This window comes from Marmota monax, unplaced genomic scaffold (genome assembly GCF_021218885.2).
Source record: "Marmota monax isolate L192 unplaced genomic scaffold, Marmota_monax_Labrador192_F-V1.1 WCK01_AAM20220418_F8-fsc00004, whole genome shotgun sequence".
Taxonomy (NCBI): domain Eukaryota; kingdom Metazoa; phylum Chordata; class Mammalia; order Rodentia; family Sciuridae; genus Marmota; species Marmota monax.
In genome coordinates, this window is record NW_026692881.1 from 17,972,550 (window position 1) to 18,000,092 (window position 27,543).

A 27,543-nucleotide genomic window follows, 5' to 3' on the forward strand; every position below is an offset into this window, starting at 1 on the left:
GAATGAGATAAGGATTGTCCAATGGCTGGCACATAATGAATAGTCAATAAGTGGTTCTAATTTTATAGTTACTAATGGTGTTTGGAAGTTCTGATTGTCTCCAGATAGTTCTAATCATAAGCCAAGAGCTAGGGTTTCACACATCTTCACTTAGCCAATGGCAGATTCTGGTGAAGCGGAAACATTTCTATTTGATGTGAAAAGAAGCCTGCAATAAGGACCACACTGTCCTAAGTATAACTAACAATGCATGAGCCGGAAGACAGAGTGCCCAGTATGCAATACTAACCTTTACAACTTTGGTAGTGCACAGGACTACAGGTTAAAGAAAAATGAGCAAAGAGGCTCCTAAAGACTCAACTTCACATGATACAGACTGTGAGGCTCTTGGCCACATCAGGATTAAGATATCATCGATGATGTAAAGTAGATGATATTCCAGTGCATTAGGTTAGTTCAAAATTGTTGACGAGGTTTAAGACACATGTACTGCTTGGGGCTGTGGTTGTAGCTCAGTGGTAGAATGTTTGCCTCACATGTGTGAGGTACTGGATTTGATCCTCAGCACTACATACAAATAAAAAATAAAATACAGGTATTGGGAAGGGAGAGGGCGTAGGGGTAGGAAAGATGGTGGAATGAGATGGACATCATTGCCCTAAGTATATGTATGAAGACATGAATGGTGTGACTCTACTTTGTGTACAACAGGAAATATGAAAAATTGTGCTCTGTATGTGTACTATGAATTGAAATGCATTCTGCTGTCATGTATAACAAATTAGAATAAATAAATAAACTTAATAAAGGTAGTGTGTTCACCTACAACTAAAAAACATTAAAAAAAAAAAAAAAAGACACACTCCTTTCCCTGAGAACATTCAATATGCATTCTTTAGACTGTTCAGTATCCAATGTATCAATGCTCTAGCACCAGGCTCTATCCTCAGTCCTTTAAAAAAAAAAAAAAAATATATATATATATATATATAGGCACAATATCTCTATTTTTTATTTTTAGATGGTGCTTGGGGTTGAACCCAGTGCCTCACGCATGCTAGGCAAATGCTCTGCCTCTGAGCCACAACCCCAGCCTTCCCTCAGTCCTTTTTTTACATTTTATTTTGTCACAGGGTCTCACTAAATTGCCCAATCTGACCTCAAACTTGCAATCTTCCTGACTTAGCCTCCTGAATATCTGGGATTATGGTTATCTGCCACCAGGCCCACCCCACTACCTCCTGCCTTTTTTTCCCCCCAAAGTAGGACCTTTGAAACAGGAAATATCTTCTAGCCTGAAGACAGCCACAAACAAGAATTCCCAAGTTGAAAAGTTTCTGGTGATGGCTATCCAGTCTTGATGCCAGAAGGCTTTGCTCTGGGCCTGAAAAACTGCTCATTCTCAAATCTACTGGCCTGAATTCCCAGCAGAGAAGGACAACTAAGTAATAGGATGTGTCCTATCAGCAAACTTGTTTTCATTATCTTCTCTCAATTTAAACTGATGTCTAAAGTATGACTTATTTCTCAATCAGGGCAACATGTATGGTCTGCCCTAGAAGCCAGACTGCCAAATAAAGATGAGCCCACGAATAGCAACAGAAAGACTTCCTTTTTAGAATAGGAAATACACATAGGCCAGGAAGATGGCAGTGGAGGTAATGAAAAGAGACTATCAGATCAGAAATCTAGATTCAAACTTGACCTGACTTTTAGTCCTTAACTATGAAAAAGTCATAATATTTTCTTATAATATTTTAAAGATTAGAGATAATATATAAAAATAAATGTAAAAATATAAATGATAGGATCTAATACATAGAAGGTGCCAAGTGAATAAAGGCAATTAAGAAGAAAACAAAAGAACAGGAAAAAGAAAAAAGAAAAATGGAAATAGAAAGTATGTGATACATTCAAATAAGATGAATCAGCTGGTTAAATGGTGGCCAGAAGAACCTTAATTTTCCTAGCATGTAAGGATAGTGACATGGAAGGCAGCCACACTTTTTTATGCCAAAGTGTTACCATAGGGACAGAACAACAGAAATAATAGTTCCAGAAGGAACCTTTGAAATTGCATACTAGTTCATGGCCCTCATTTCACAGAAGAAGAAATAGATGTCTAGAAATATTACAAATTTCCCAAAGTCACAAAACAGGATTAGACAACCAATTCAGTGTCCTATTTGTATTAGCAGGCTAGTCTAATCTGGAACATGTTCTGGGACATGTTCTTGGATTTACAGATTAAAGGTGTTCTTTAGAGGAGGCTGGGGTTGTAACTCAGTGGTAGAGAGCTTGCCTAGCATGTGTGAGGCACTGGGTTCGAACCTCAGCACCACATATAAATAAAATAAAAGGCACATTGACAACTTAAAAAAAAAAAAGGTGTTTTTCAGAGACCAAAGATTCAAGGAATTCAAACTCACTCCTTTTAAGAAATAGGAAGTCTAAATCTGTGGAGAGCTGGGAAGAAGGCCTGGTTTCATGTTTGAGCTTTAATGATAACTAGGCTCCTCAGAGTTCTAGGACTTGTTAATTTCTGCCAGTAGCCACTGAAGATCCACTCAACCCTGTTGATAGTTGGTATAGTTTAAAACTCATAATTAGCAAAGTCTGATTTGGGTTGCTATTTTTTTTTCAAATATTTTTTAGTTGTTGATGGACCTTTATTTTATGTATTTGTATGTGATGCTGAGAATCAAACGCCTTATCGCATGGTAGGCAAGCGCTCTACCACTGAACCACAACCTCAGCCCTTGGGTTGCTATCTTAATTATGCAATTCTCATTTATGTTTTATTTTTATGTTTTGCAGTGCTGGGGATTGAACACAGGGCCGGGTACATGCCAGGGAAGTACTCTATCACTGAGCTGTACCCCCAGTCCTTTTTTTTTTTTTTTTAATTTAAATCAACTCTGAAACCTTAAACAAGAACATTATCATGTGTAAGTCTGAATCATGCCCTTGCTTCACTTAATTTAGCCTCCCAAGTAAGTAGCTGCAGGTAGTTTTTGTGGTAAATGCACTGGGGTTTTCTTATCATCTGCAGAGGAATAATATAACAAGTCAAATATACCCCTCTCTCTTACTGAGGAATGAACCCAGAGACTCTGCACATACTAGGTAAGCAATCTATCATTGAGCTTCTTCCTCAGCCCTTTTTAAAATTTTATTTTGAAATAAGGTTTCACTAAATTACCAAGGTTGGCCTTCAATTTGCAAATCTTCCTACCTCAGCCTCCCAAAGAGCTGAAATTATAGGCATGTGCAACCACACCCAGCACAATATTCATTTAGAAGCATGAAATTCAAGGGTCATAAATCTTCAGTTGGGCTTTTGGGGCCGCAGCCATCCTGGACTTCATACTTGGGGTAAGTGTTAAAAGGATTTAATAAATTCCTTCTATAATGAATGCTCATACTTCAAGGCTAAACTTCTATTCTCCCAAAGAGACTGTAATCATTCTGTTCTACTTCCATGTAGTTCTGTTTGAATCCTGTCAAACATAATCAAAGAAAAATTTATGTCTGGATGGTATGACACAGGGCTGGGGTTATAGCTCAGTTGGTAGTATGCTTGCCTTGCATGCACAAGGCCATGGGTTCAATCCCCAGCACCATGCACACAAGCGCGCGCGCACACACAAGACATGTATGGTTTGACACAGATATAAGAGGGAATTAGGAGGAATAAAAGATAAAAAGGCTTTTTAGAAAATTTTCATGATAAACTTTGACTATCTCTCCCACTGAAGATGGATCAACTCTGAAACCTTAAACAAGAACATTATCATGTGTAAGTCTGGATCATGCCCTTGCTTCTCTCTCCCATCAGTTAAAAAGGGCCAGGCAGATATTGCATGTTCTACAAGTTGATGATAGAGACATAATGAAAAAATTTAGTCTAAGGCAGAGGAAATGTCTTTCCTCATGATGGTTCAGGATTTTGGATGCACCTATCCTGGCACCCATAGAACCAAAGTCTGGATATTCAGATTTGCTCCCTAGCACACCCCTAAAAAATATTCACTGTTCTGACCTCTTGGTCATATCATAATGTCCCATCCCTAAAAGAAACAGTGCCGAGTGCACAGTAGGTCTTCATAAATGGTCAGTGGCTTATCCACTGGCCTGCACCCAAATAGACTGCTATAAAGAAGAAGAAGGTCTAAGTAGCTACAGGTAGTTTTTGTGGTAAATGCACTGGGGTTTTCTTATCATCTGCAGAGAAATAATATAACAAGTCAAATATACCTACCATTTCTTAGCAAGGAAAGATAAAGCCTTTCTTCTTTTAATACCCAGTAAACTTCCTCCAACTTAAAGGAAGTTACCTTTTCCTATAAAAATGAGAATGACCTACTTAGGCAATCATTGCTTAACTTCCTTCTCTGGATTTGTTATAAGGCTGAAATAATCTATACTTTGACAAGAGACTGAAAGAAAAATAGAAGGTCCAATCTTTCATTTCCTTTGAAAATACTTAATTTAGCCTCCCACCCTTCCTTTACTTTCCTAAATCCAGACCTTCCCCAGACTGTTAATATTTCCCAATGAAGAGAGCTCTGTTTTCTCACAGAAAGCACAAAAGGTCTGTATTAACCTTGTAATTTCACCAGCCTAAGGACAGCCTCTCAGTGGCATGATCACAACTAAGTTAAGTGGTAGCCAGGTGCTGGACAGCTTGGAAGAGGAATTCTGATCAGAGAAAAGCAAAAACCGATTGTTTTTCCATAATCCATACTTACTGTTCTAAATTCAGGACTATAGCTAGATAAGAAGCACTGTAAAGACATTATGTAAGCAAGACCCTAGCTGTTGGGTCTACTTGTACCTGGGTGCCAAAAAAAGTTTTATCCAATAGCTAGTATTTCCAAAACAACATAGTGGTTAAGAGTATGGATGGAGCTGGATGTGGTGGCACATGCCTATAATCCCAATGATTTGTGAGGCTGAGGCAGGAGGATTGCAAGTTTGAGGTCAGCCTGCACAATTTAATGAGACCCTCAATAATTTAGTGAAACCCTGCCTCAAAATACAAAATAAAAAGAACTAGTAATGTAGCTCAGTGGTGGAGTACCCCTGAGTTCAATCCCCAGTAAAAGAAAGAAAGAAAGGACTGGGGTTATGGCTTAGTGGTAGAGTGCTTGCCTAGTATGCATGAGGCATTGGGTTCAATCCTCAGAACCACATAAATGTAAAATAAAGATATTGTGTCCAACTAAAACTAAAAAATAAATATTAAAAAAAAGAGAGGGAGGGGGGTAGAGGGAGGAAGAAAAGAGTACAGCTTAAGAGCTATTCTTCCTGGACTCATATCCCATCTTCACCATTTACCAGCTGAGGGAGCCTGTTTCTTGATCTTTAAAATGGGCATAACAATATGTTAAACATATAGAGCTAGTTCTGAGGACTAAATAAGCAATGAATACGAGGTGCCAAGTGTAGTGCCTGATACACAGAAAGTGTTTAAGAACTGTAGCTGTTACTATTATTATTTTCTTTCACCCTCATATGACCCTATGACTATTTTTTAGGACCTGAAATTGGGAAAACTGGCCTGTTTTCATAGCTTCTCTGCTAACTCCTGCCATAAACAAGCAAGCTCTCCCATCTCCCCTATTTTTCTGGAAGATATCTATATCCTACAGGCTTTCTATGGAGGAATTTACTTTGGAGAAAAGAACATAACTGCCCTAGAGCTTGTGCACTAGCAGGTGTAGGCAGGTATAGTGGCAGACTCTCTTCTGGAGAAACAAACATTCTACTACTACTACTACTACTACTACTACTACTACTACTACTAATACTGATTTCCTCACTGAAATTTATCATAGTTAGATGCTTATCACCCTAAAGGAAGGGACCCAGTGTTACATTATAGATTTTTTATAATACCTAATAGAGTCCTAAGAAATAGTAAACACTTAACATTGTGGACTAATTTAGTAACACAGGGTCAACCAAAAAGGAAAGGAATCTCTCATAAAGGTCACATGGTAAGATTAGAAATAGACCTTGACAGTCTAACACTAAGCACTGTCTTAGCACCCTGATAGGTCTCTAAAGCACTCAGAGTCAATACTGCCTTTATGAAGCAATATAAATCACCATGAATAGGGTGACTGAAGAATCAAGTTAAAAAACCATGAATAGACACACAAAACACATAAACACATACAGGGGCACCAACAGCACTACACATGGTTTGCAAGTCAGCAGCATAACCAAACAGTGAATGAGCACAGAGGTTGAAACAGTGTCACAATTTTTAAGACAGAGACAATTAAGGAAGCCAGATGTCTTTTGTCTCCTACTTCTTCCACTTTCTGGGAGCTAAATCTGAGTACAAAATTCTCCACTAATATAGCAGAACCTTTGAGACAGCTGCTGTAAGGACTACCAGACCCAATCACCTGAAAGGCAGATCATTTGGGCTCAATACTGACACTAGGAAAAAAAAAAAAAGTCCCGTAGAAAGGATGAACAAAAGATGGGAAAGAATATCATTTTACTTCCCTAATATACAAACTATAGATTTACTTCCTCAGAAATGTTTTGATGCATCCTGAAATGCCCTTCTGCAGTGGGTTCAATTTAGAGACAAATTTTAACTACTTAAATTCACCTCACCTTTAATATCTATGCAGTATATTCATTAGCTAACTGTCCAAAACAATCTAAGCAGACACACATAGTGATCTCTCAGCACACAAGTTCAAAGTCTTGCTAAGCTATTTTTAGTACCTGTTCAGCATAGCAACCAAAAGATTTGCACCTCAGAAGACAAGAAGAAACAATCAGATCTATGAGCTCCAAGTGAAACTAGTACTCAGGGGAGACTATTAACTTCCTTTAGATGCTGTCTGTTTATACTCTTATACTGGACAATGCTTGGTCCATGTCCTCATGGACAGTGAGTATTGGCACATGCCTCTAATCCCAGTGACTTGGGAGGCTGAGACAGGTGGGTAATGAGTTTGAGTCCAGCCTGAGCAACTTAGTGTGCCCCTAAGTAACTTAGTAACCCTGTTTTAAAATAAAAAATAATAAGGGCTGGGGTTATAACTCAGTAAGAAAGTGCCCCTGAATTCAGTCCCAAGTGCCAAAAAAAAGAAAAAAGTGACAGTTGAAAGGACAAAATAGTACAGACTATGTTGCAAAAAAAAAAAAACAAAAAACAAAAAACAAAAAACATTCATGCTCACATATATATGTGGGTGTTTTTTTTTTGTGTGTGTGTGTACTGGGGGTTAACTCAGTGACCCGGGGTGCTCTACCATCAAGCTACATACCTGGCCAATTTTATTATTATTTATTTTGAGACAGGGTCTTGTTAGCTGCTGAGGCTGGCCTTGAACTTGCAATCCTCCCAACTCAGTCTCTGGAATCAGTGGGATTACAAGTATATGCCACTGTGCCTGGTGCTCTCCTTGTGTTTGCAAAGACTGGAGGGTCAAGCTTTTAAAAATAATCAGTGTTAAGGCTGGAACTTGGGTCCAATAATAGAAGGGAAAAATGGGAAAAGGAAATATCTTTCAGTGAATTACCTTTTAAAAGATATAAAAATAGCTGGGTGTGGTGATACACACCTATAACTTCAGGCTACTCAGAGGCAGGATGACTACAAGTTCAAGGTCTCCCTGGGTAATTTAGTGAGGTCACATCTCACTACTGTGTGTGCATTTGTGTGTGTGTGTGTGTGTGTGTGTGTAGAGTTTCTAATATACATTCAAGACTTTCTCTAGTAGAAACTAGAAAAAGAAGAAGGAAGAAAGAGAATGAAGTAGGAAAAGACAAAATAAATAGTTAATGCAAGGGAGAGTTCTCTAAAAGTGTATGGAATTTTTAAAAATTCAGCTGGGTAATTCAGGGAATATTGTAATACTTTAAAGTAGTTTAGGAGTTCCACTTCAGTCATGCTGGAGTAACTGAGAACTGGAAATGAACCAACTGTTTTTAGACACTGGATAGCAGACAGTACAGGACAGGACAGGAATTCTGAGAAAAAGAAAACAAGGCAAGCATGAAGTTCTGGCTGGGCTAAAGAGGTGTATGACTTTGGAGAGAGAAAGGAAGCTGAAATCTGTGACGTAGATCATAAGAGAGGAAGGAGATAGAGAAAAAGCTTCTAAATTTTGCATACTGTTTCTCTTGGAACCATTGGTAAATAATGACTATATACATGTAGAGTCTAATTCAATCAGGTCAGACCAAAAAAGTTTTTAAAAAATCTTAAAAAGACTGAAGGTCTATAAGCTGAACAATTCTCAGAGTTCATAAAGGACTGGGAGATACCTGAATTGTGACCATCCAGAGTGGAGAGCACTTGACTAGGGAATCAAAAGAGACACCATGGTACAATAATTGCCCAGCATGTAATGTATGAGACCCTGGTTTAATCAATCCTTAGCTCAATAATAAACACAAACAAATAAATCAAGAGAGAGAGAGAGAGAGAGAGAGAGAGAGAGAGAGATACACACAAGACCAATCACATCTTAGTAGTAGCACTAAACTAGCCCTATGGCAAAGGCTACTCTAAACTTACCCAAATGAAGATTAAGAAGTTTTGAAAGGATTATGCTGTTCCACAAACAACTGAGCTGCTTTCCAAGGTAAAGTCCAACACTATTTGAAGAAAGACAACAAAATCTAACACTTAACTACATAACAATTACAAAGTTCAGTATCCAATAAAAAAATTACCAGATATATCAAGAAGCAGAAAAATGTGATATATAACCAAGAGAAACATCAGTCAATAGAAGCAAACTCAGAAATGAGAGAGACGATGGAATTACCAACAAGAACATTTTTTAAAGAGTTATCATAAAAATGTCCAAGTATTTACAGAAAACCATTAACATAATGAAGACTAAAATGGTAGATAAAAGGCACATATCATAAAATTGACGAAAACCAGATTTAAAGAGAAAATATTAAATGCAGCTAGAGGAACATTATATACAGAGGAACAAAATGAGAATTCACATTTCTTGACAGGAAGTATGCAAGCCAGAAAACAATGAAATGATATCCAATAAAACTGTTAACTCAGAATTCAGCAAAAAATATCCATCAGATAGCTGAGTTAATGGTACATGCCTGTAATCAATCCCAGTAACTTGAGAGGCTGAGGCAGGAGGACTCCAAGTTCAAAGCCAGCTTCAGGAACTTAGCAAGGCCTTCAGCAACTTATAAATTGAAGAGCTTTCTACTGTCATGTATAACTGATTAGAGCTAATAATAGTAATAATAATAATAAAAGGAACATTCATAAGTTTTAAACAACAACAACAAAAAATTCAAAAATTAAAAGGACTGGAAATGTAGCTCAGGGGTAAAGCACCAATGGTTCAATTCCTGGTACCAAACACACAAACAAACAAATCCATCAGAAAGGAGGATGAAATGCAGACCTTTTCAAACACTCCAAGAGAATGTGTTGCCAATGGTCCCTGCACTACAGAGAGGTTAAAAAAAGTTCTTCTGGCAGAAGAAAAATTATATTATCTAGATCTATAAGCAGGAGCTAAAGCACTAGAAATGATAAATATATGGGTAACTAGTAAAAACAAGAAAAAAGACAATTGATATTTTAAAACAAAAAAGAATAACAATGTATTGTGAAATTTACCAAATTCATAGAAGAAAAATATATGACAATAACATAAGGGGGGAAATGGAAATATACTACTGCAAGGTTATTACATGTTATAAAAGCATATAACATTAGTTTGAATTGACAAAACAAAAAGTTGGTTCTTTGAAAAAAATGAATAAAATTGATAAACCCTTAGCCATGCTAACAAAGAGAAGGAGAGAGAAAACTCAAATTACTGATATCCATGATGAAAAAGAAATTATCACAACAGACTCTACAGAAATACAGAAGATAATTAGAAGTTATTTTGAAAATTTGTACTCCAATAAAATAGAAAATATTGAAGACATCAACGAATTTCTAGTTATATGATTTGCCCAAATTGAACCAGGATGAACTCAAGTTAAACAGATCAATTTCAAGCAATGAAATAGAAGATACAATCAGAAGCCTACCAACCAAGAAAAGCCAAAGACCAGATGGATACACAGCTGAGTTCTAAAAGACCTTCAAAGCAGAACTAATACCAATACTCCTCAAATTATTTCATGAAATAGAAAAAGAGGAAAACTTCCAAACTTATTTTATGAGACCAATCTCACCCTGATTCCAAAACCAGGCAAAAACACATCAAAGAAAGAAAACTTCAGACCAATATCTTTAATGAACATAGATACAAAAATTCTCAATAAAATTCTGGCAAATCAAATTCAAAAACATATAAAAAAGATAGTGCACCACGATCAAGTGGGGTTCATCCCAGGGACACAAGGTTGGTTCAACATGTGGAAATAAATAAATGTAATTCATCACATCAATAGACTTAAAGATAAGAATCAACATAATTCTAAATGGAGAAAAATTAAAAGCATTCCCTCTAAAAACTGGAACAAGACAGGGATGTCCTCTTTCATCACTTCTATTTAACACAGTCCTTGAAACTCTAGCCAGAGCAATTAGAAGAAAGAAAATAAAGGGACACGGATAGAAAAAGAAGAACTCAAACTATCACTATTTGCCAACAATATGATTCTATACCTAGAAGATCCAAAAATTTCCACCAGAAAACTTCTAGAGCTAATAAATAAATTCAGCAAAGTAGCAGGATATAAAATCAACACCCATAAATCAAAAGCATTTCTGTACATCAGTGATAAATCCTCTAAAAGAGAAAGTAGGAAAACTACCCCATTTATGATAGCCTCAAAAAATATATATACTTAGGAATCAACTTAATGAAAAAGGTGAAAGTCCTCTACAATGAAACTATGGAACACTAAAGAAAGAAATTCAGGAAGATCTTAGAAGATGGAAAGATCTCCCTTGTCCTTGAATAGGCAAAATTAATATTGTCAAAATGACCATACTATCATAATCACTGTACAGATTTAATGCAATTCCAATCAAAATCCCAATGACATTCCTCATAGAAAAAGAAAAAGCAGTCATGAAATTCATCTGGAAAAATAAGAGACCCAGAATAGCTAAAGCAATCCTTAGCAAGAAGAGTGAAGCAGGTGGCATCACTATACCAGACCTTAAACTATACTACAGAGCTATAGTAACAAAAACAGCATGGTATTGACACCAAAATAGACTTGTAGACCAATGGTACAGTATAGAAGACGCAGACACAAACCCACATAAATACAGTTATTTTATATTAGACAAAGGCGCCAAAAACATATATTGGAGAAAAGACAGCCTCTTCAACAAATGGTGCTGGGAATACTGGAAATCTATATGCAACAAAATGAAATCCATATGCACAAAACTCAACTTAAAGTGGATCAAGGACCTAGGAATTAAACCAGAGACCCTGCACCTAATAGAAGAAAAAGTAGACCCAAATCTCCATCATGTCGGATGAGGCCTGACTTCCTTAATAAGATTCCTATAGTATAAGAAATAAAATCAAGAATTAATAAATGGGATGGATTCAAACTAAAAAGCTTCTCAGCAAAAGAAACAATCAGTGAGATGAACAGAGAGTCTAAAGATTGGGAGCAAATTTTTACTACACGCACATCAGATAGAGCTCTAATCTCTAGGATATATAAAGAACTCAATGGGCTGGGGATGTGGCTCAAGAGGTAGCGCATTTGCCTGGCATGCATGCCGCCGGGGGTTCGATCCTCAGCACCACATACAAAAAAAAAAAAAAAAAACACAAACAAACAAAGATGTTGTGTCCACTGAAAACTAAAAAAAATAAATATTAAAAAAAAATTCTCTCTCTCTCCTTCTCTCTTAAAAAAAAAAAGAACTCAAAAATCTTAACACCATAAATAAAAAGCAAAAAAACAAAAAAACCAATCAATAAATGGGCCAAGAAACTGAACAGAAATTTCTCAGAAGATGATATACAATCAATCAACAAATATATGAAAAAATGTTCAGCATCTCTAGCAATTAGAGAAATGCAAATCAAAACTACTCTGAGATTTCATCTACAGCCAGAATGGTAGCTATTAAGAATTTGAAAAAGGAATGTGGATATATGTAGTTAAGTGGTAGAATGCTTACCTAGCATGTGCAAGGCCATGAGTCCAATTCCTAGTACTGAAGAAAAAAATATATATATTCTATACCCTAGAGGAGTCACTAAAAAAAATAAAATAAAGGAGGATAGCTAAAAAAATAGAGTAGAGCTGGGTGTGGTGGCACACACCTGAAATCCCAACAGCTCCAGAAGCTGAGGCAGGAGGATCGCAAGTTCAAAGCTAGCCTCAGCAATTTAGCAAGGCCCTAAACAACTCAGTGAGACCCTGTCTCAAAGTAAAATATAAAAAAGGGTTGGGGATGTGGCTCAGTGGTTAAGCACTGCTGGGTTCAATCTCCGATACCAAAAAATAAATAAATAAAATAAAATAAAAATAAAGTGGACATAAAATGGAATCATTTAAAAAAAAAAAAACCCACAACAAAACAATAAGAAATACCAGAGAAATAGTGAAAAGCAGATAGGTCAATTTTAACTCAGCTATATTGTAAATAAATTAAATATAACACTCCAATTAAAAAGCAAAGATTGTCAGACTGGATTAATAAAATCAAGACTCTATCCACCCCCCCCCCCCTTTTTGATACTGGGTATTTAACCCATGGCTGATCTATCACTGAACTACATCTGCAGCCTTTTTATTTTTTATTTTGAGAGAGAGTCTCTCTAAGTTGCTGAGGTTGGATTAGAACCTGTGATCCTCTTGCTTCAGCCTCCCAAATCAAGACATTACTATGAGCTGTCTAAAAGTAATCCACTAAAATAAACCAAATTAGTACATCTAAAATATAAACATACAAGTTGAAACTAAAAATATGTAAAAAGAATCACAGTACCACACCACGTATGACCACAAGAATGAGAACCTAAATAGAATAAGTTATACTCTATGTATGTATATTCTGCCAAAATACATTCTACTATTATACATGATAGTATATCATGTATAACTAAAAACCAAGCCAAAAAAAAAAAGATATGGTATACAAATACTAATTAAAAGACAGGAGGAGGGGCTGGGGATATAGCTTGGTAGATATAGTTCTGTGGTAGAGTATATGCCTAGCATGCTCATTAAACCCTGGGTTTAATCCCCATTACTGCAACAACAACAATAAAAACAAAAAAGGAAGTAAAATTGCTATATCAATTTCTGACAAAGACGACTTAAAATAAGGAACAGGTTGGGTGTGGTGGCACATGCCTGTAATCTCAATAGCTCGGGAGGCTGAGACAGGAGGATCAAGGGTTCAAAACCAGCCTCAGCAACAGGGAGGCACTAAGTAACTAAGTGAGACCCTGTCTCTAATAAAATACTAAAAAACTGGGCTGGGGATATGGCTCAGTGTTTGAGTGTCCCCTGAGTTCAATCCCTGGTACACTCCCCTAAAAAAAAAAAAGTTACAGTGTCAGGCATAAAGAATAAAATTTATCAATAACTGTGTCAATTCATTATGCAGACATAACAAGCCAATATGTATCTGTACCTTATATTTATGTGAGCTTCAGAACTCTGAATGAAGCAAAACTGACAGGCCAAAAGAAGAAAAAGAAAAATCTACAATTATAGTTGAAAGTTTCAATACTACTCTCAGTAACTGATAGGACAAGCAGACAGAAAGTCAGTAGAGAGATTTAAACACTATCAACCCAACTTGACCTAAAAGGTATTTATAGAAACTCTACTCAACAATAGCAGAATACATATTTTTCAAGTACACATAGAACATTCAACCAGAAGATTCTATGTGGAACCAGAACCAAATCTCAATAAGTTTTCTAAAAATTGGAATCACATCAAGGTCTGACCACCAGGGAATTCAATAAGTCAGTAACAGAGAGGTGTGATGACACACAACTGTAATCCCAACAGCTTGAGAGATTGAGGCAGGAGAATCCCAAGTTCAAAGCCAGTTTCAGCAACTTAGTGGGGCCCTAAGCAACTCAGTGAGACCCTGTCTCACAATAAAAAATGAAAAGGGCTAAGATATAGCTTAGTGGTAAAGTGCCTCTCTGTTCAATCCCTAATACCAATAACAAAACAAAACAAAACAAAACAAAAAAGAAATCAGTAAGAGAAATATATCTGGAAAATCCCCAAACAATGGAAATAAACAATGCATTTCTAAATATCACAAGAGAAATCAAAACATATTTTGAACTGAATGAAAATGAAAACAAAACATATTAAAACTTATGTGATGGGTTGGGGCTGTGGCTCAGCGGTAGAGCACTTGCCTAGCAGGTGCAAGGCCCTGGGTTCGATCCTCAGCATCACATAAAAATAAATAAATAAAGGTATTATGTCCAACTACAACTTAAAAAAATAAACATTAAACAAATAAAAAAAAACTATATGATGCTATTAACATGGGAAATTCACAGCACTAAATTTTTATATTAGAAAATCAGAAAGATCTCAAATCAATGACCTAAATTTTTACTTTAAGAACTTAGAAAAAGGCAGGCATGGTAGCACACACATTTAATCCCAGCAAATCAGGTAGTTTAGGCAGAAAGATCACAAATTAGAGGCCAGCCTTGGCAACTTAGTGAAACCCTGTCTCAAAATAAAATAATTAAATAGGGCTGAAGATGTAGCTCAGTGGGTTAAGCACCCTTGGGTTCAATTTTCAGCATACACACACACACACACACACACACACACACAAAAAAAGGTTTGGTTTTTGAAAGACATCATGAAGAAAATGCAAATGGGAGCTCTTGACCCGGAGAACATATCTGCAATACAATATATACAGCAAAGAACTTGTATCCACAATACACAAAAACTCATGAATGACCAAAAAAAATCAAATTTCAAAAATAGGCAAATGGTTTGGACACTTCAGATAATCTATGTGTTCAAAAGAAGATATATAATGGCCGTATGTATGAAAAGCTGCGTATGGTACCAGCCATCATGCCAATTAAAACTAATAATAGCTGGGAGCTGACGTGCATGCCTGTAATCCCAGAGGTTTGGGAGGCTGAGGCAGGAGGATACTCGGGTTCAAAGACAGCCTCCAAAATTTAGTAATTGTGACTACATCAGCCCCCACCTGATCAGCCTAAGGAGGGAAAAATACACCTCCTTTTTCTCCTTTGAACCTCCAGTAAAATATTATCTCATTACAAATCCATAAACAATTGTCTAATGACCCTTATTTAGAGTGTGTTTCCTCTAAGACAGCCATTATCATCTCATATTAATCTTGTATCTAAATAAAATATAAAAAAGGACTGGGGATGTGGCTCAATGGTTGAGTACCCCTGGGTTTAATCCCTGGTACTCGCCACTGCCCCCCACAGAAAGAGAGAGAGAGAGAGAGAGAGAGAGAGAGGGAGGGAGGGAGGGAGGAGAGAAGAGAGAACTAATAATAAAAAAATGTAGGGGGGGCTCAGGTTGTGGCTCACTGGTAGAATGCTCACTAGCATGCATGAGGCACTGGGTTCAATCCTCAGCACGACATAAAAATAAAATAAAGATATTGTGTCCACCTAAAACTAAAAAATAAATATTTAAAAAATGTAGGGCTGGGGATATAGTTCAGTTGGTAGAGTGCTTGCCTTGCATGCACAAGGCCCTGGGTTCGATCCCTAGCACCACAGGGGGGGAAAAAAAAAGTAATGGCCAGAATACAGTGGCCCATGCCTATAATCCCAACGATCTGGGAGGCTGAGGCAGGAGGATTGCAAGTTCAAAGCTAGCCTCAGTAACTTAGCAAGATCCTAAGGAATTTAGCAAGACTCTGTCTCTAAATAAATATAAAAAAGGGCTGGAGATGTGGCTCAATGGTTGAGTACCCCTGGTTCAATCCCTAAAACCCAAAACAAAACTAAACAAACTGTAATGAATGTATGTACTACATACATGCCCATTAGAATGGATAAAATAAAAAGACTCATAATTCCAAGTGTGACAAGGATATGAAGTAGTTGGAAACACTATATGCTATTGGGTGGAATGAAAAATGGTATAACCACTTTTGAAAACAGTTTGGCAGGTTTTTTCCTTTTAGCACTTTTATTAAGGTATAATTTACATATCATAAAATCATTCATTAGTTTATTTATTTTGGTATTGGGGACTGGACCCAGGGCTTTATACATGCTAGGCAAGCCCTAGATTACATCCAATTCCTTTTCTAAATTTTATTTTGAGATAAAACCCTCACTAAATTGCTGAGGCTGGTGTGTGATTCTCCTGCCTCAACTTCTTGAGTTGCTAGGACTATATATGCACCACCATGCATAAGTCCTATGAACATTTTTTAGTTCATAGAACTTAGTTTTAGTTTTTACCTGGACCTTCTGACAAATTTAATCATTTGTAAATCTCAGGGACTTATAAGATTCCTGCCTTTGCTAATATTCCTAATGATGGTTCTGCTTTTCCTTCTTCATGAAAGATTAATATGAGATAATAATGGCTCTCCTAGAGGAAACACACTCTAAATAAGGGTCATTAGACAATTGTTTATGGATTTGTAATGAGATAATATTTCACTGGAGGTTCAAAGGAGAAAAAGGAGGTGTATTTTTCCTCCTTAGGCTGATCAGGTGGGGGCTGATGTAGTCACTCCAAATACGCCAGTTGAGAGATATCTACAAGAGCACATAAAAATAAAATAAAGATACTGTGTCCACCTAAAACTAATCTACAGGCATGATGCCCAGTAGAACTGGTTCTTTTTCAGAACACTTTAGTTCAATGTGGCTTAAAAAACAAACAAAAAACATCAAAAGAACACAGCAGTGGTGGGGCACAACTGTAATCCCAGCAGTTCAGGAGGCTGAGACAAGAAGATCTCAAGTTCAAGGCTAGCCTCAGCAATTTAGTGAGGCCCTAAGCAACTTAGTGAGACCCCATCTCAAAATAAAAGACAAAAAGGGTTGGAGGTATGGCTAAGTGCTTAAGCAATTCTGAGCTCAATTCCCACCACCACCAAGAAACAAAACAAAACAAAACAAACAAACAAACAAAAAACCCAAAATACAGCCAACAGCACAGGAAGTAGAATAAATAGCAACCTGTAACAAAACAACAGACTTGCACTGAGTATCTCTCCCTCCAGTGGAAGTTTACAGTGACTTCTTATCCAAGGTAACCTGAATCTTTCTCCTGAATCTTTCACCACTGGATATAATTGTTTGGAAACAATGATCCAAAAGGTAAACATAAACCTCAGATTCCAGAAAGACATCTGCTATTGGTGATTAAAACCAAGGTCTCATGCTATTAGGCAAGTGGGCTACCACTGAGAGATATCCCCAGTATCCCTCCCCGCTTATTTTTCACAGTACTAGGGACTGCATTCATGGTGCTCTACCACCAAGCTATATCGCAGCCCTTTTAAAAATTTTATTTTATGACAGGTCTTGCTAAATTCCCCAGAAAGCCTTGAATTTGCAAGGCTCCTGTCTCAGCTTCCTGAGTAGTTGGGATTATAGGTGTGTGTGGCCATACCTGGTGATGACCTGCTTTTTAAAAGGTAGCTGTTTCTTCTATATAGCTTCTCTGCATACAATATGCAGAAGTGTGTGTGCATGTGTGTGTGTGGGGGGGTGTTTTTCTTTCCCCTTTCTATTTTCATCTCTTATACTTCAGGACCAAACTCAATTTTCCGAACCAATTTAAGCTGGCCAGTTCTCTCAGTTCAGGCCAGTTATCAGAGAGCTCTCTACTGCCCTGAGATTTATTGATCTGGCAGGTAAGCTTTGCCCCTCAGCAAGGCAGACCAGATAATGAACCTCACAGTGGGTAATTAGTGAGAGGCTATCAGATGGTTCAAGGAGTAGTGACAGTGACTTTCTTTAATTTCCCTGGGCTGTCACCCCCTACCCCAACCTTATTTGGTTGAAGCCCTAGACACCCCTTGTGAAGTTTTTCTTTACACTAATTACAGATCTAACACACACTGGGCCCTAACCTGTACAACAAAGGCATCCGATCACACTAAATGGCAACCAAGGTAATAGGAAACACGACACATACAAATTCATATCAGACCCTTTCCTTCTCTGACTTATTGCAGGCAGGGCACTCTGCCTAGCTCCAGTCAAGAGGCTAATGTCTCTGCACTCTCCACCTGAGGTTTCTTTCCTTGGAAACATATCACATCTCAGAGAGGGAGAGTAGAAACACTATCTCTGATGCTAACTCACTAGCAACTCAACATGAAGTCTCTGCCTCCTCTCCAGGCCTCATTTACTTATCCCTCCCTAACAAACAGGATCCTTAACAGAAATCCCATTTGTGGGCTATGAATAGCTTCGTTTTTAGCTGGGTAGGTCATTTCAAGATTGCAACATCCTTCAAGCAGGATCACTATGAAAAGTCAAAATACTGTTATGGTACTTAGCAAAAAACATTTCCACAAAGCTTATAAGAGAGATAAAAGTTTGCACAGTGATACTTCTAGCCTGATATTACCACAGATGGCAAACCAAGCTTTTGCAACCACGTCTTAAAAGAGTTTTGAGCCACTTCTTGAGAAGAGGATGTAGTGGAAATAAAACAAACTTTCCAAAGATCTATTGGAATAAAAGAGGTGGCTAAAAAACAAACTGAAGAGAGAAGTCCTACTTGAATATGCCTATCTAATAGGAACAAAAAGTCTAAGCAAGAAAGCAAAGACTGCTATCTCCTATAACCTCTTCAAAAGCTGAAAAGTACCTACTGGAATTCCTACTAGTTTTAACACTGTTCTTCCTGTGTGCTCCCAATGAAACTTCACAGTTGCCTGGAGATCAGAAGTTCATGTGACAGTCATTTCAAAACTCCTACCTAATTGTAGAAAATGCTAACAATGACAGAGATGAATAATAAGCTGACCTCTTCTCCACCAGTGACCTCTGTATTCATCCTGCTTGACAATGAAACATTAATTATGAGAGTTTTTGTCTCATGAAAAAAATGGGCCTACTACTTTAAAAACAATTAAAATCCAGTGTGTTATCTTTTAGATCTTGAACCATATATTATCTATTAAGTAAAAATTTAAAAAGAAAAAAGTCACCATGTCCCTTTGATGTGTAGGAAAAGCTTTACTTCTCACAATGACCTTTCTGAGATATTTGGTTGGAATAAAAAGACTATTCTCTCACTTAGTAAAGTTATCATACTGTGCCAGGATCCTCTTCTCAGGCATTTCTGCCCAGCTGGCAGGCAAACTCTCCAGGCCTGTGTTTGGTACTTTCTGTTCTCAAAACTGAATGGGCCTGTCTCAATCCAGGACCTTACCCCATCCCCCTGGAATAATAAGCCCTGTTATCTTCTCTCTCTGCTTCTCTTTCTGCTTTCCTGGCTTACCACTTCCTTCAGAATATTAGACAGACTCACGTTGTCACACATGACTCTGCCTGATAAAATGGCTTTGGGAGTTAGACTGACCAAGGTTCTCATTATTTTAACACTAGCAGCTGTGTGACCCTGGGCAAACTGTTCAGTCTATTTAGTGTCCTCAGCTATAAAATGATAATCACACCTGTCCCAAATAGATGATGTAAGAATTAAGTAAATAAATCATATAAATTTGCCTACTTTGTAATTATGAGTTGTTTCATTTATTTGCATCTGTTTCAAATCCAAGATACTTTCTCCCCTAAGGTCCCTGATAGTGCAGCTGACCTTGTCTAAGTAAGAAGGGTCAACCTAGCAGCACATAAAGGGTGAGGGTCAACTGACCCTCTTATGTGGACCTTCTCAAGATGCTGACATAAACTAAAGTTGATTAGAAGGATAAGTAGCTTACAGGAAAACATCCCCACCTCTGACATTGTTTCTTTCTTGCTTTAACAAATCTAGGGAACAAACAACTAATGCCATTTTTTTTCCTGCTAAACAGCTCAATTGAAATTGCCCATTGTGGTGGCACACTCCTGTAATGCCGGCTACTCTGAAGGCTGAAGCAGGTGGATTGCAAGTTTGAGGCCAGCCGGGACAATTTAGTAAGACCCTGTCTCAAAATAAAAAAATAAAAAAGCTGGGGATATAGCTCTGTGGTGGAGCACCCTTGGATTCCATTCCCAATACCATGAAAAAAAAAAAAAAGAAGAAGAAGAAGAAGAAAGAAATGCCAGAATCTAAACAAATACAACAAGGAAGGCAGGGGGCAGGATTAGTCAGTCAACACTTGTGTCATGGGCTCATACTCAATTGGCATTCCCACAACAACAATCACACATGGCTACAGATAGATAGTTCAGGACCACAGACTGTTGTTGAAAAACGTGATGCCAAGTACAGAAACCGAGTTACAGCTATCATGGGAGTCTTTAAATCTCTGCCCTCTAGCGTATGTCTCTTCTAAGGCAGTCTTACATGATGGTTAGGGCCCTCTTCTAAAATGAGAAAACATCACAGGGGCTCTCAGAGTGGGCTGCTCACAGGCCTCAATCCTATTTAAGATCCAAAGTAACCCTGAAGATAATTTTATAGAGGTATATTCACTTTCTGCTCAGAAAACCCTGCCACACAGTGTCACAGTCCTTCTCCCAACCTCCTTAACAACAAGTAGTGTGCTGGAGCTGGCTCACACAGGCTTGGTTTATGAGAACTGACTGTTCATGTGAAAGCCAGCTGGCTTCACATTAGCCATAGTGGTGGGAACACAATTACCCAACACTACCCATCAGCCCCCCTCTCAACACTCACCCTCCCTAGTGGTTGTTAAACATTTACTAACACACCAAGGGCCAACAACTCTAAAGCTGAAGCCTCAGGCTCACTTTTCCTCATAAAACTTTTTTTTTGTCTCGATGTACAGTGCTGAGGATGAAAACCAGGGCTTCATGCATATTAGGCAACCACTCTACCACTGAGCTACATCCCTAACTCCCTAATAAGGCTTGAAGCTCTTAGGATTTTCCTCCAAGATCTTTGTGCATTTTTTCCTACAGTAGTGAATGCCACCCAGAATACCTAACAATGTTGTGCTTCACAAACTAGGGTTTTCCTCTTATTGGTATCTCACTCTTCCCTTAGAAAATAAAGTGAGGTTTCATTTAGATCTCCAACACCCAACAGTGATTTGTAATGGCTCTTAGGATCAGGATAAAATAAAAAGATGTAGGAAGATTACTAATAGATGGAAATAAATAATACTTGGCAGCTTTCAACAATATCCTGCATTGTCATAATACTTATGAAGATATGCCCTTTGTTACACAACAGGCCTCCTCTGTATCCAAAGTGCAAATTCTAGTGAGGGAGGAAATTTAAAAGAAACAAAGGGAAGTAAAACTCCATCAAAATCCCTAATGTAGAAAACTTGGAATCTGGTTGCGCTGTCCTATGGTCCTATGACATATGGTTGAGGGGGAGGGTACCAGCAGAACATTGTTCTGATCTTCACAAAAAAATTACTAAATTTATACGTAAAAAAGTTTTAGTAATAGCTGGGTTTGGTGGCACATGCCTGTAATCCCAGCTGCTCAGGAGGCTGAGGCAGGAGGATCATGAGTTCAAAGCCAGCTTCAGCAAAAGCATCTCAGTGAGACCCTGTCTCTAAATAAAACACAAAATATGGCTGGGGAAGTGGCTCAGTGGTCCAGGGCTCCTGAGTTCAATCCCTGGTACCACCAAAAAAAAAAAAAAAAAAGTTTTAGCAAGCTCCAGGACTATTGAGTTGAAAGGAAAACTAGCTTCAAGATAGATTTGTACACTCTTACAAAGTGAAATACTGGTTGCCAGGGCAGAAAGAGGAACAGGGAAAGGGAGTTATTCAGTGAGTATAGGGTTTCAGTTCTGCAGGATGGAAAAATCCTAGAGAGCTGTGGCACAACCATGTGTGTGCTGTAAGTCTACTGTACTATACGGTAAAAAATGGTTTAGATGGTAAATTTTGATGTGTAGTGTGTGTGTGTGTGTGTTTAACCACAATTTAAAAAGCAAGCTTGCCTCTTATGTCTCATCACTTGGCTAGCAAGCTAGCAATGAGGTTGGCTCAGGCTAGGCCCTTAATAAATGGAACCAGAAGGAAAGCAGACCTAGGAATGGAAGGAATCAAAGTAGACTCAAAGTTCCTTATGTAGAGAACCACTGATATTGCCATGCATTCCAAATATTCCAGTCTTAGCTTAGCTTTATTGTTTTAGGAATCCTTATTCCTTGATGATCAGGTTTGCCTGGCATACCAAGACAAACTAGATAGGGATGGACACTTATCAATGAGCCATAAATAGACAGAAAGGAGCTAAATCTTAATTGAGGGGTGGGCAGATGGCCTGAAGGACATTTTTTTCCTTTTTTTTTTTTTTTTGTGGTTCTGATCTGAGGACTGAACCCAGGGCTTCTCATACAGCTATACCACCAACCCCTGAAGGTCCACTTTTTAAAAGATGTGGTAGAAACAAGCCAAATCCAGTAGGGTATAAACTGAGAGTAGTTTCATAGTTCTTGGAAAAGTTCTTAATCTTTTCTCATAAAGATATGTTAAATATAAGCACAGGTCAAAATGTCCTTACATAGGGTAACATAAGGCAAAAGTTTCACGACCCCAAATTTGGCAATGATTTTTTGGATATTACACCAAAGTACAGGCAACAAAAGAAAAAAAAAAAAACAGACAAGTTGAACTTCCTCGAAAATTTTAAAAATTATTATTCATAATAGCTAGAAAGATGGGCTGGGGATGTAGCTCAGCGATAAAGTGCTTGCCTACCAATGTGAGGCCCTGGGTTCAATCCCTAAGACTGCAGCAGAGGCTAGGAGCTAGAAGATGGAAACAAGCCATACACAATGTTGTATACCTACAATAAAAGCTACTCAGGAGGCTAAGGCAAGAAGATTACAAGTTAGAGGCCAACCTCAGCAAATTAAATCCTATCTTAGGCTGGGATTGTAGTTCAGTGGTAGAACACTTGCCTAGCAAGTGTGAGGCACTGGGTTCAATTCTCAGAACCACATAAAAATATAGATATTGTGTCCATCTACAACTAAAAACATTAAAAGGAAGAAAGATTCCATCTCAAAACTGAAAAAATAATGGAAAGGGCTGAGATGTAGTTCAGTGGTAGAATGCCCTAGATTCAATCCCTAGTACCTAAATAAATAAATGGTGGAAACAACCTACATGTCCATCAATGCAATGAATGAATTATTATTCAGTCTTAAAAAAATAAATTCCGATACATGCAACAACACGGAAGAACCTTGAATATACTATGCTACAAGAAATAAGAAGTCACGAAATATATGATTCCACTAAGACACCCAGCATAGTCAAATTGTTTACTGGCAACAGTGGCTACCTTTTGAGGATCATAAAGAATGGTGTTTATTATTTGAAGACTAAAGAGTTTCAGTACACAAGGATGAGAAAGTTCTAGAGAGACAAATAGTGATGGCTGCACAATGGTGTAAATGTATTTAATGCCACTGAACGTATACTTAAAATTTTAAAAATGGTAAATTTCTTGTCGTGTACATTTTAGCACATGTAAAAAAAACAAGTCAAAATGAAAAAGCTTTACAGACAAATAAAATGTCTGCATATACACTATAAAAATGTTTGCAGTTTAAAATGCATGACTATTGAGTCATACTAAGGGCATTAACTCATTAAAAAAAAATTTGCACTCCTTGAAGTCAATGAAAACTGACAGAAAATTGTTCTCTCTCTTCTGGATGTTTGAAAAGAAAGCCTAGTGTGAGAGACTGGGATTTATTTAATCAGCAATAATGTATAGCCTTTGATGTCTTAGAACAGAGGCTAAATGTATCTGGGGTCATCAGGAATCAAGAATAAACAAATCTCTTGCCAGAAGAAAACGGCAAGCTGGGCAGGCATATGTTTTTAAAAAGCCCTATATTGTCTACTAGCTAAGTGCTATAAATTCCAGTTAACACCTATCCATGGTCTTTAGGTTTTATTTTAGGAGTACTTTAAAATCTACTAGGAATAAAATTCTTAATTTTTTTTCTTACTCATTCTGCGGCTAACAGCTGCAGGGCCCTACTACATGCCAAAGCCAGCTCTTTGAAAAGCTGCGAATACTCTTAACATTAAGTGACATTAGCATTAATGTTCATAAGTGAAGGGAGAGAAGTGCTCCAATAATGTTGGAGATAAGCAAGGCAGTCAAATAACTCTAATCTGATAGTGCTGAGAATAAAAACAAGTACACTAGAATGCTGTCTGTCATTTAGCACTCTTCAAAGACAGTTAGGGAACAGAAGCAACAGCTATTTTAAGGGTAGTTTTGAAAAGGGTCCCAGAATAGTGTCACCCTCCCTGCCCCAAGCCCCAAGTGAAAAGGAATGTTAAAGGGAGGTTTACCTAAGTATACAAAAACTCCATGACAGAAAGAACTATACTTATTCACTGTTGATCCCTACTACCCAGCACCATATCTTGTATTACAGCAGGCAAGTAATTATTAGGTTGATTTACTTTCCCATTCTTTTTCCCTCTTCCTCTCCACAGGACTCACTTCATCTCTGGCTCATGGACTCTTTTTGAGAGGCACTTTCATCACTTCATTTAACTTTGAAAGAAGTTGGAGGAGGGTGAGGACATGTGCTTGCTAATCATCCTTTTCCAGATTGTCTCATGCACCAGAATGAGCTTTTATTATTGGTCTGTGGCTGCTTCTGCTGGAGAAAGATTTCAGCCTGACCTTCCCAAGCTGCTAGGGATGAATGCTGCACGTGGCTGACAGTGAAAATGTGTCTTCCTATTTTTTAAAAAAGCTTTTAGGCTAACCAGAGCTCACTGATGTAGGAAAGTCATCCCTTTTCTCAGTGTTCAGAATTCAAGGTGTTGCATTCTTCTGCATAAAAATGACATAGAAACTGACACAAATGGGTCCAAGAGAAAAAGATAGCAGCATCAGGAAGCACCTCACAGAGAGCTCAGCATCAAAGAATAGGACTCCGGACTGCTCTAAGGCAGAAAGGAAAAAATAAAAAATAAAAGCCATTTATAACAGAGTTTTAAATGTGAGGATGGATTCGCACAGCTGGCCTCACAAAAGAGAACAAATATGTCAAAGGGAACAACTGACAGACTAATAGAGTCCTATCCATCTGGCTGAGGAAAGAAGCACTGGGGAATACTGAGAAGCCTGTCTGTTAGGAAAAAGCTTGCCTCGTGCTTCATTGGGTGAACTGAATAGCTTTTAGGAACACTGAACACATGGTCATACCATAGCTGCTGGCTGGTCCTGTCAGGAAGAAGCTCAGAAAAGGGGTACAATGATGCATTGGCAAGCAAGGGAGAAAGGAGCATATGTGGTCTTCTTATTGGCTTGGAATCCATACCCTGGCCCCTCCAACTTGGGAGGAGGATGAGAAGAAAGGAAGGGGAATCATGTGAAGAAGATATCTTCTTTTCTGCTTTTAAAAATGGACTCAAGTGTCTCAGAATGAAACATCAGGTTCAACCCTATGCCATGCTAATGCCCCATCTGTACTTTTATATAATGTAGAGCTAAGTGCAGGCACTTTGGGAGAAGGGGAAATCAGGCCAGATTCAAGCAAAGCAAAACACAAGCTCTCTGCATTTCCATCTCAGTCCATACCATAAAAAAGCCTGCTCAGAAAATAATTGCTCAAGGCAAAGGGAACTCAATTACTAAGGAAAATCTGTCCCAAAAAGGGCTCATGTTTTAACGAGCCAAAAAGCTTCAAATTAAGCTGAACTAAGGGTTTTTCTAATTGGCAGTTTTATACATTTCTAAGATCTCGTTTCTTACTTTCAAAAATCAAAAATGACTCTAAGATTTTAAAAAGTAATGATTTATCACCCACTCTAAAACAATAATTCACCAAATTTTCAACTATATTTCTCCTATGTAATTAAACAAACCATGCAGATGGCACAAATGCAGAAGATATTACTTGCTATTTTAAGTACTATCAAGCAATCCTGTACTAATTCGTCTCAAATGGCCTGGCTCTTGCCATTCCCGTTCAGTCACAGAATCACCTGCCACCAGAGAGAAGGCAACTGATTGATCCTAGCCACCAACTAGGTCACTCTGAGAAGAGTAATGGCTTACCTGCTCCTCTGACAGTTGGGATATGTGATTCACAGCAGCATAGGACTCAATTTTGGGGTTAAAGTGGTTGATGATGGCTCTGAAACAAAGAATTAAAATTAATATAGTACCAGATGGGAGAAGAGGATAAACTGGTTAAAAACAAGGATTGAGTACCCTCTGGCTTAGAGTGCTAGATCATGGGAGTGATTGTCAGAAGGTAATTGTCTTCTTACTAATCATGAGATTACAAATGGAAGTGAATTAACAACTCTGAATAGGAAGAGTTTAATAATTTATTAGAGGACAGAATCAAGCATCTCCACTATGCAAATGAAGCAGAAAAATCCACAACCAAACAAGCTAAACAAAGAAAAACCATGTGAGTCCTTCAGATAAGAAACAGGACCAAGGGTGCTGGCTGCCAGAGGGCCCTATGTTTCAATCAAAAAGGGAAGTTGTGAGGGGAGTGAAAGAAGGGGTGGGGCAGTGGGGATGGGAAGGACAGTGGAATGAGACAATACATTATTACCCTATATACATGTATGATTACACTACTGGAGTGATCTGCACCATGTACAGCCAGAGGAATGAGAAGTATGCTCCATTTGTGTACAATATGTCAAAATGCATTCTACTGTAAAATAAATACATAATAAACCTTTTCTCTTTACAAAAAAAAGAAAGGGAAGTTGTTTTTCTCAGCTCTGACTTGGGAGAACAAGACTCTGAGAATGTTGGTTCAATATATAGGCTAAATACACTCTCTCAAGAAACTCACCTTCATCAAGGCTACAAACAATGTTCACACTTTTTAGTATATAGTTTTAATCTCTCTTTTCCACCCCCTTGGTCATTACTAGGGATTGAACCCAAGGTGTTCCACCACTGAAGTACATTCACAGTCCTTTTTATCTATCTATCTATCTATCTATCTATCTATCTATCTATCTATCTATTTTTTTAGTTGTAGATGGCCACAATCTCTTTATTTATTTATTTTTATGTGGTGCTGAGAATTGAACCCAGGTCCTCACAGGCGCGAGGCAAGTGCTCTACCACTGAACTACAACCCCAGCCCAAGTCCTTTTTATTTTTATTTTTTTTAATATTTATTTTTTAGTTGTAGTTGGACACAAAGGTATTGTACCTTTATTATTATTTTTGTATTTTATTTTATTTATTTTTTTAACCATAGGATTTATTTTTATTTTTTTTAGTCATACATGACAGCAGAATGTATTTTGACATATAACACATACATGTAATGTACATACATCCATCATATTGTCTATTCTATTCTGCTGCCCCTCCTATCCCTCCTACTCCTCCCCTCCTCTCCCATCCTTTTTCTCTATCCAATCAATTATTATTTTTAATTATATTTTTAGGTGGTGCTGAGGATCGAACCCAGGGCCTCACACGTGCTAGGCTAGCACTCTAC

General features: G+C 37.8%; 1 protein-coding gene and 1 long non-coding RNA gene across 5 annotated transcripts in view; one reads left to right on the plus strand and one right to left on the minus strand.

Annotated features, from left to right (window-relative positions):
• The window catches only part of LOC124096287 (uncharacterized), a 35,084-nt gene extending 8,309 nt beyond the window's left edge, over positions 1-26,775 (plus strand). For both annotated transcript variants that reach the window (XR_009227316.1, XR_006852831.2), the window contains exons 3-4: positions 19,964-20,066; positions 24,545-26,775. This is a non-coding gene — a long non-coding RNA (uncharacterized LOC124096287). The remainder of the gene's footprint in view (positions 1-19,963; positions 20,067-24,544) is intronic.
• The window catches only part of Armh3 (armadillo like helical domain containing 3), a 188,716-nt gene that overhangs the window by 5,780 nt on the left and 155,393 nt on the right, over positions 1-27,543 (minus strand). For all 3 annotated transcript variants that reach the window (XM_046450063.1, XM_046450062.2, XR_009227314.1), the window contains one exon: positions 26,121-26,199. In XM_046450063.1, the coding sequence (XP_046306019.1) occupies positions 26,121-26,199 (79 nt within the window). Of the gene's footprint in view, positions 1-26,120; positions 26,200-27,543 lie in introns of those variants that run through there.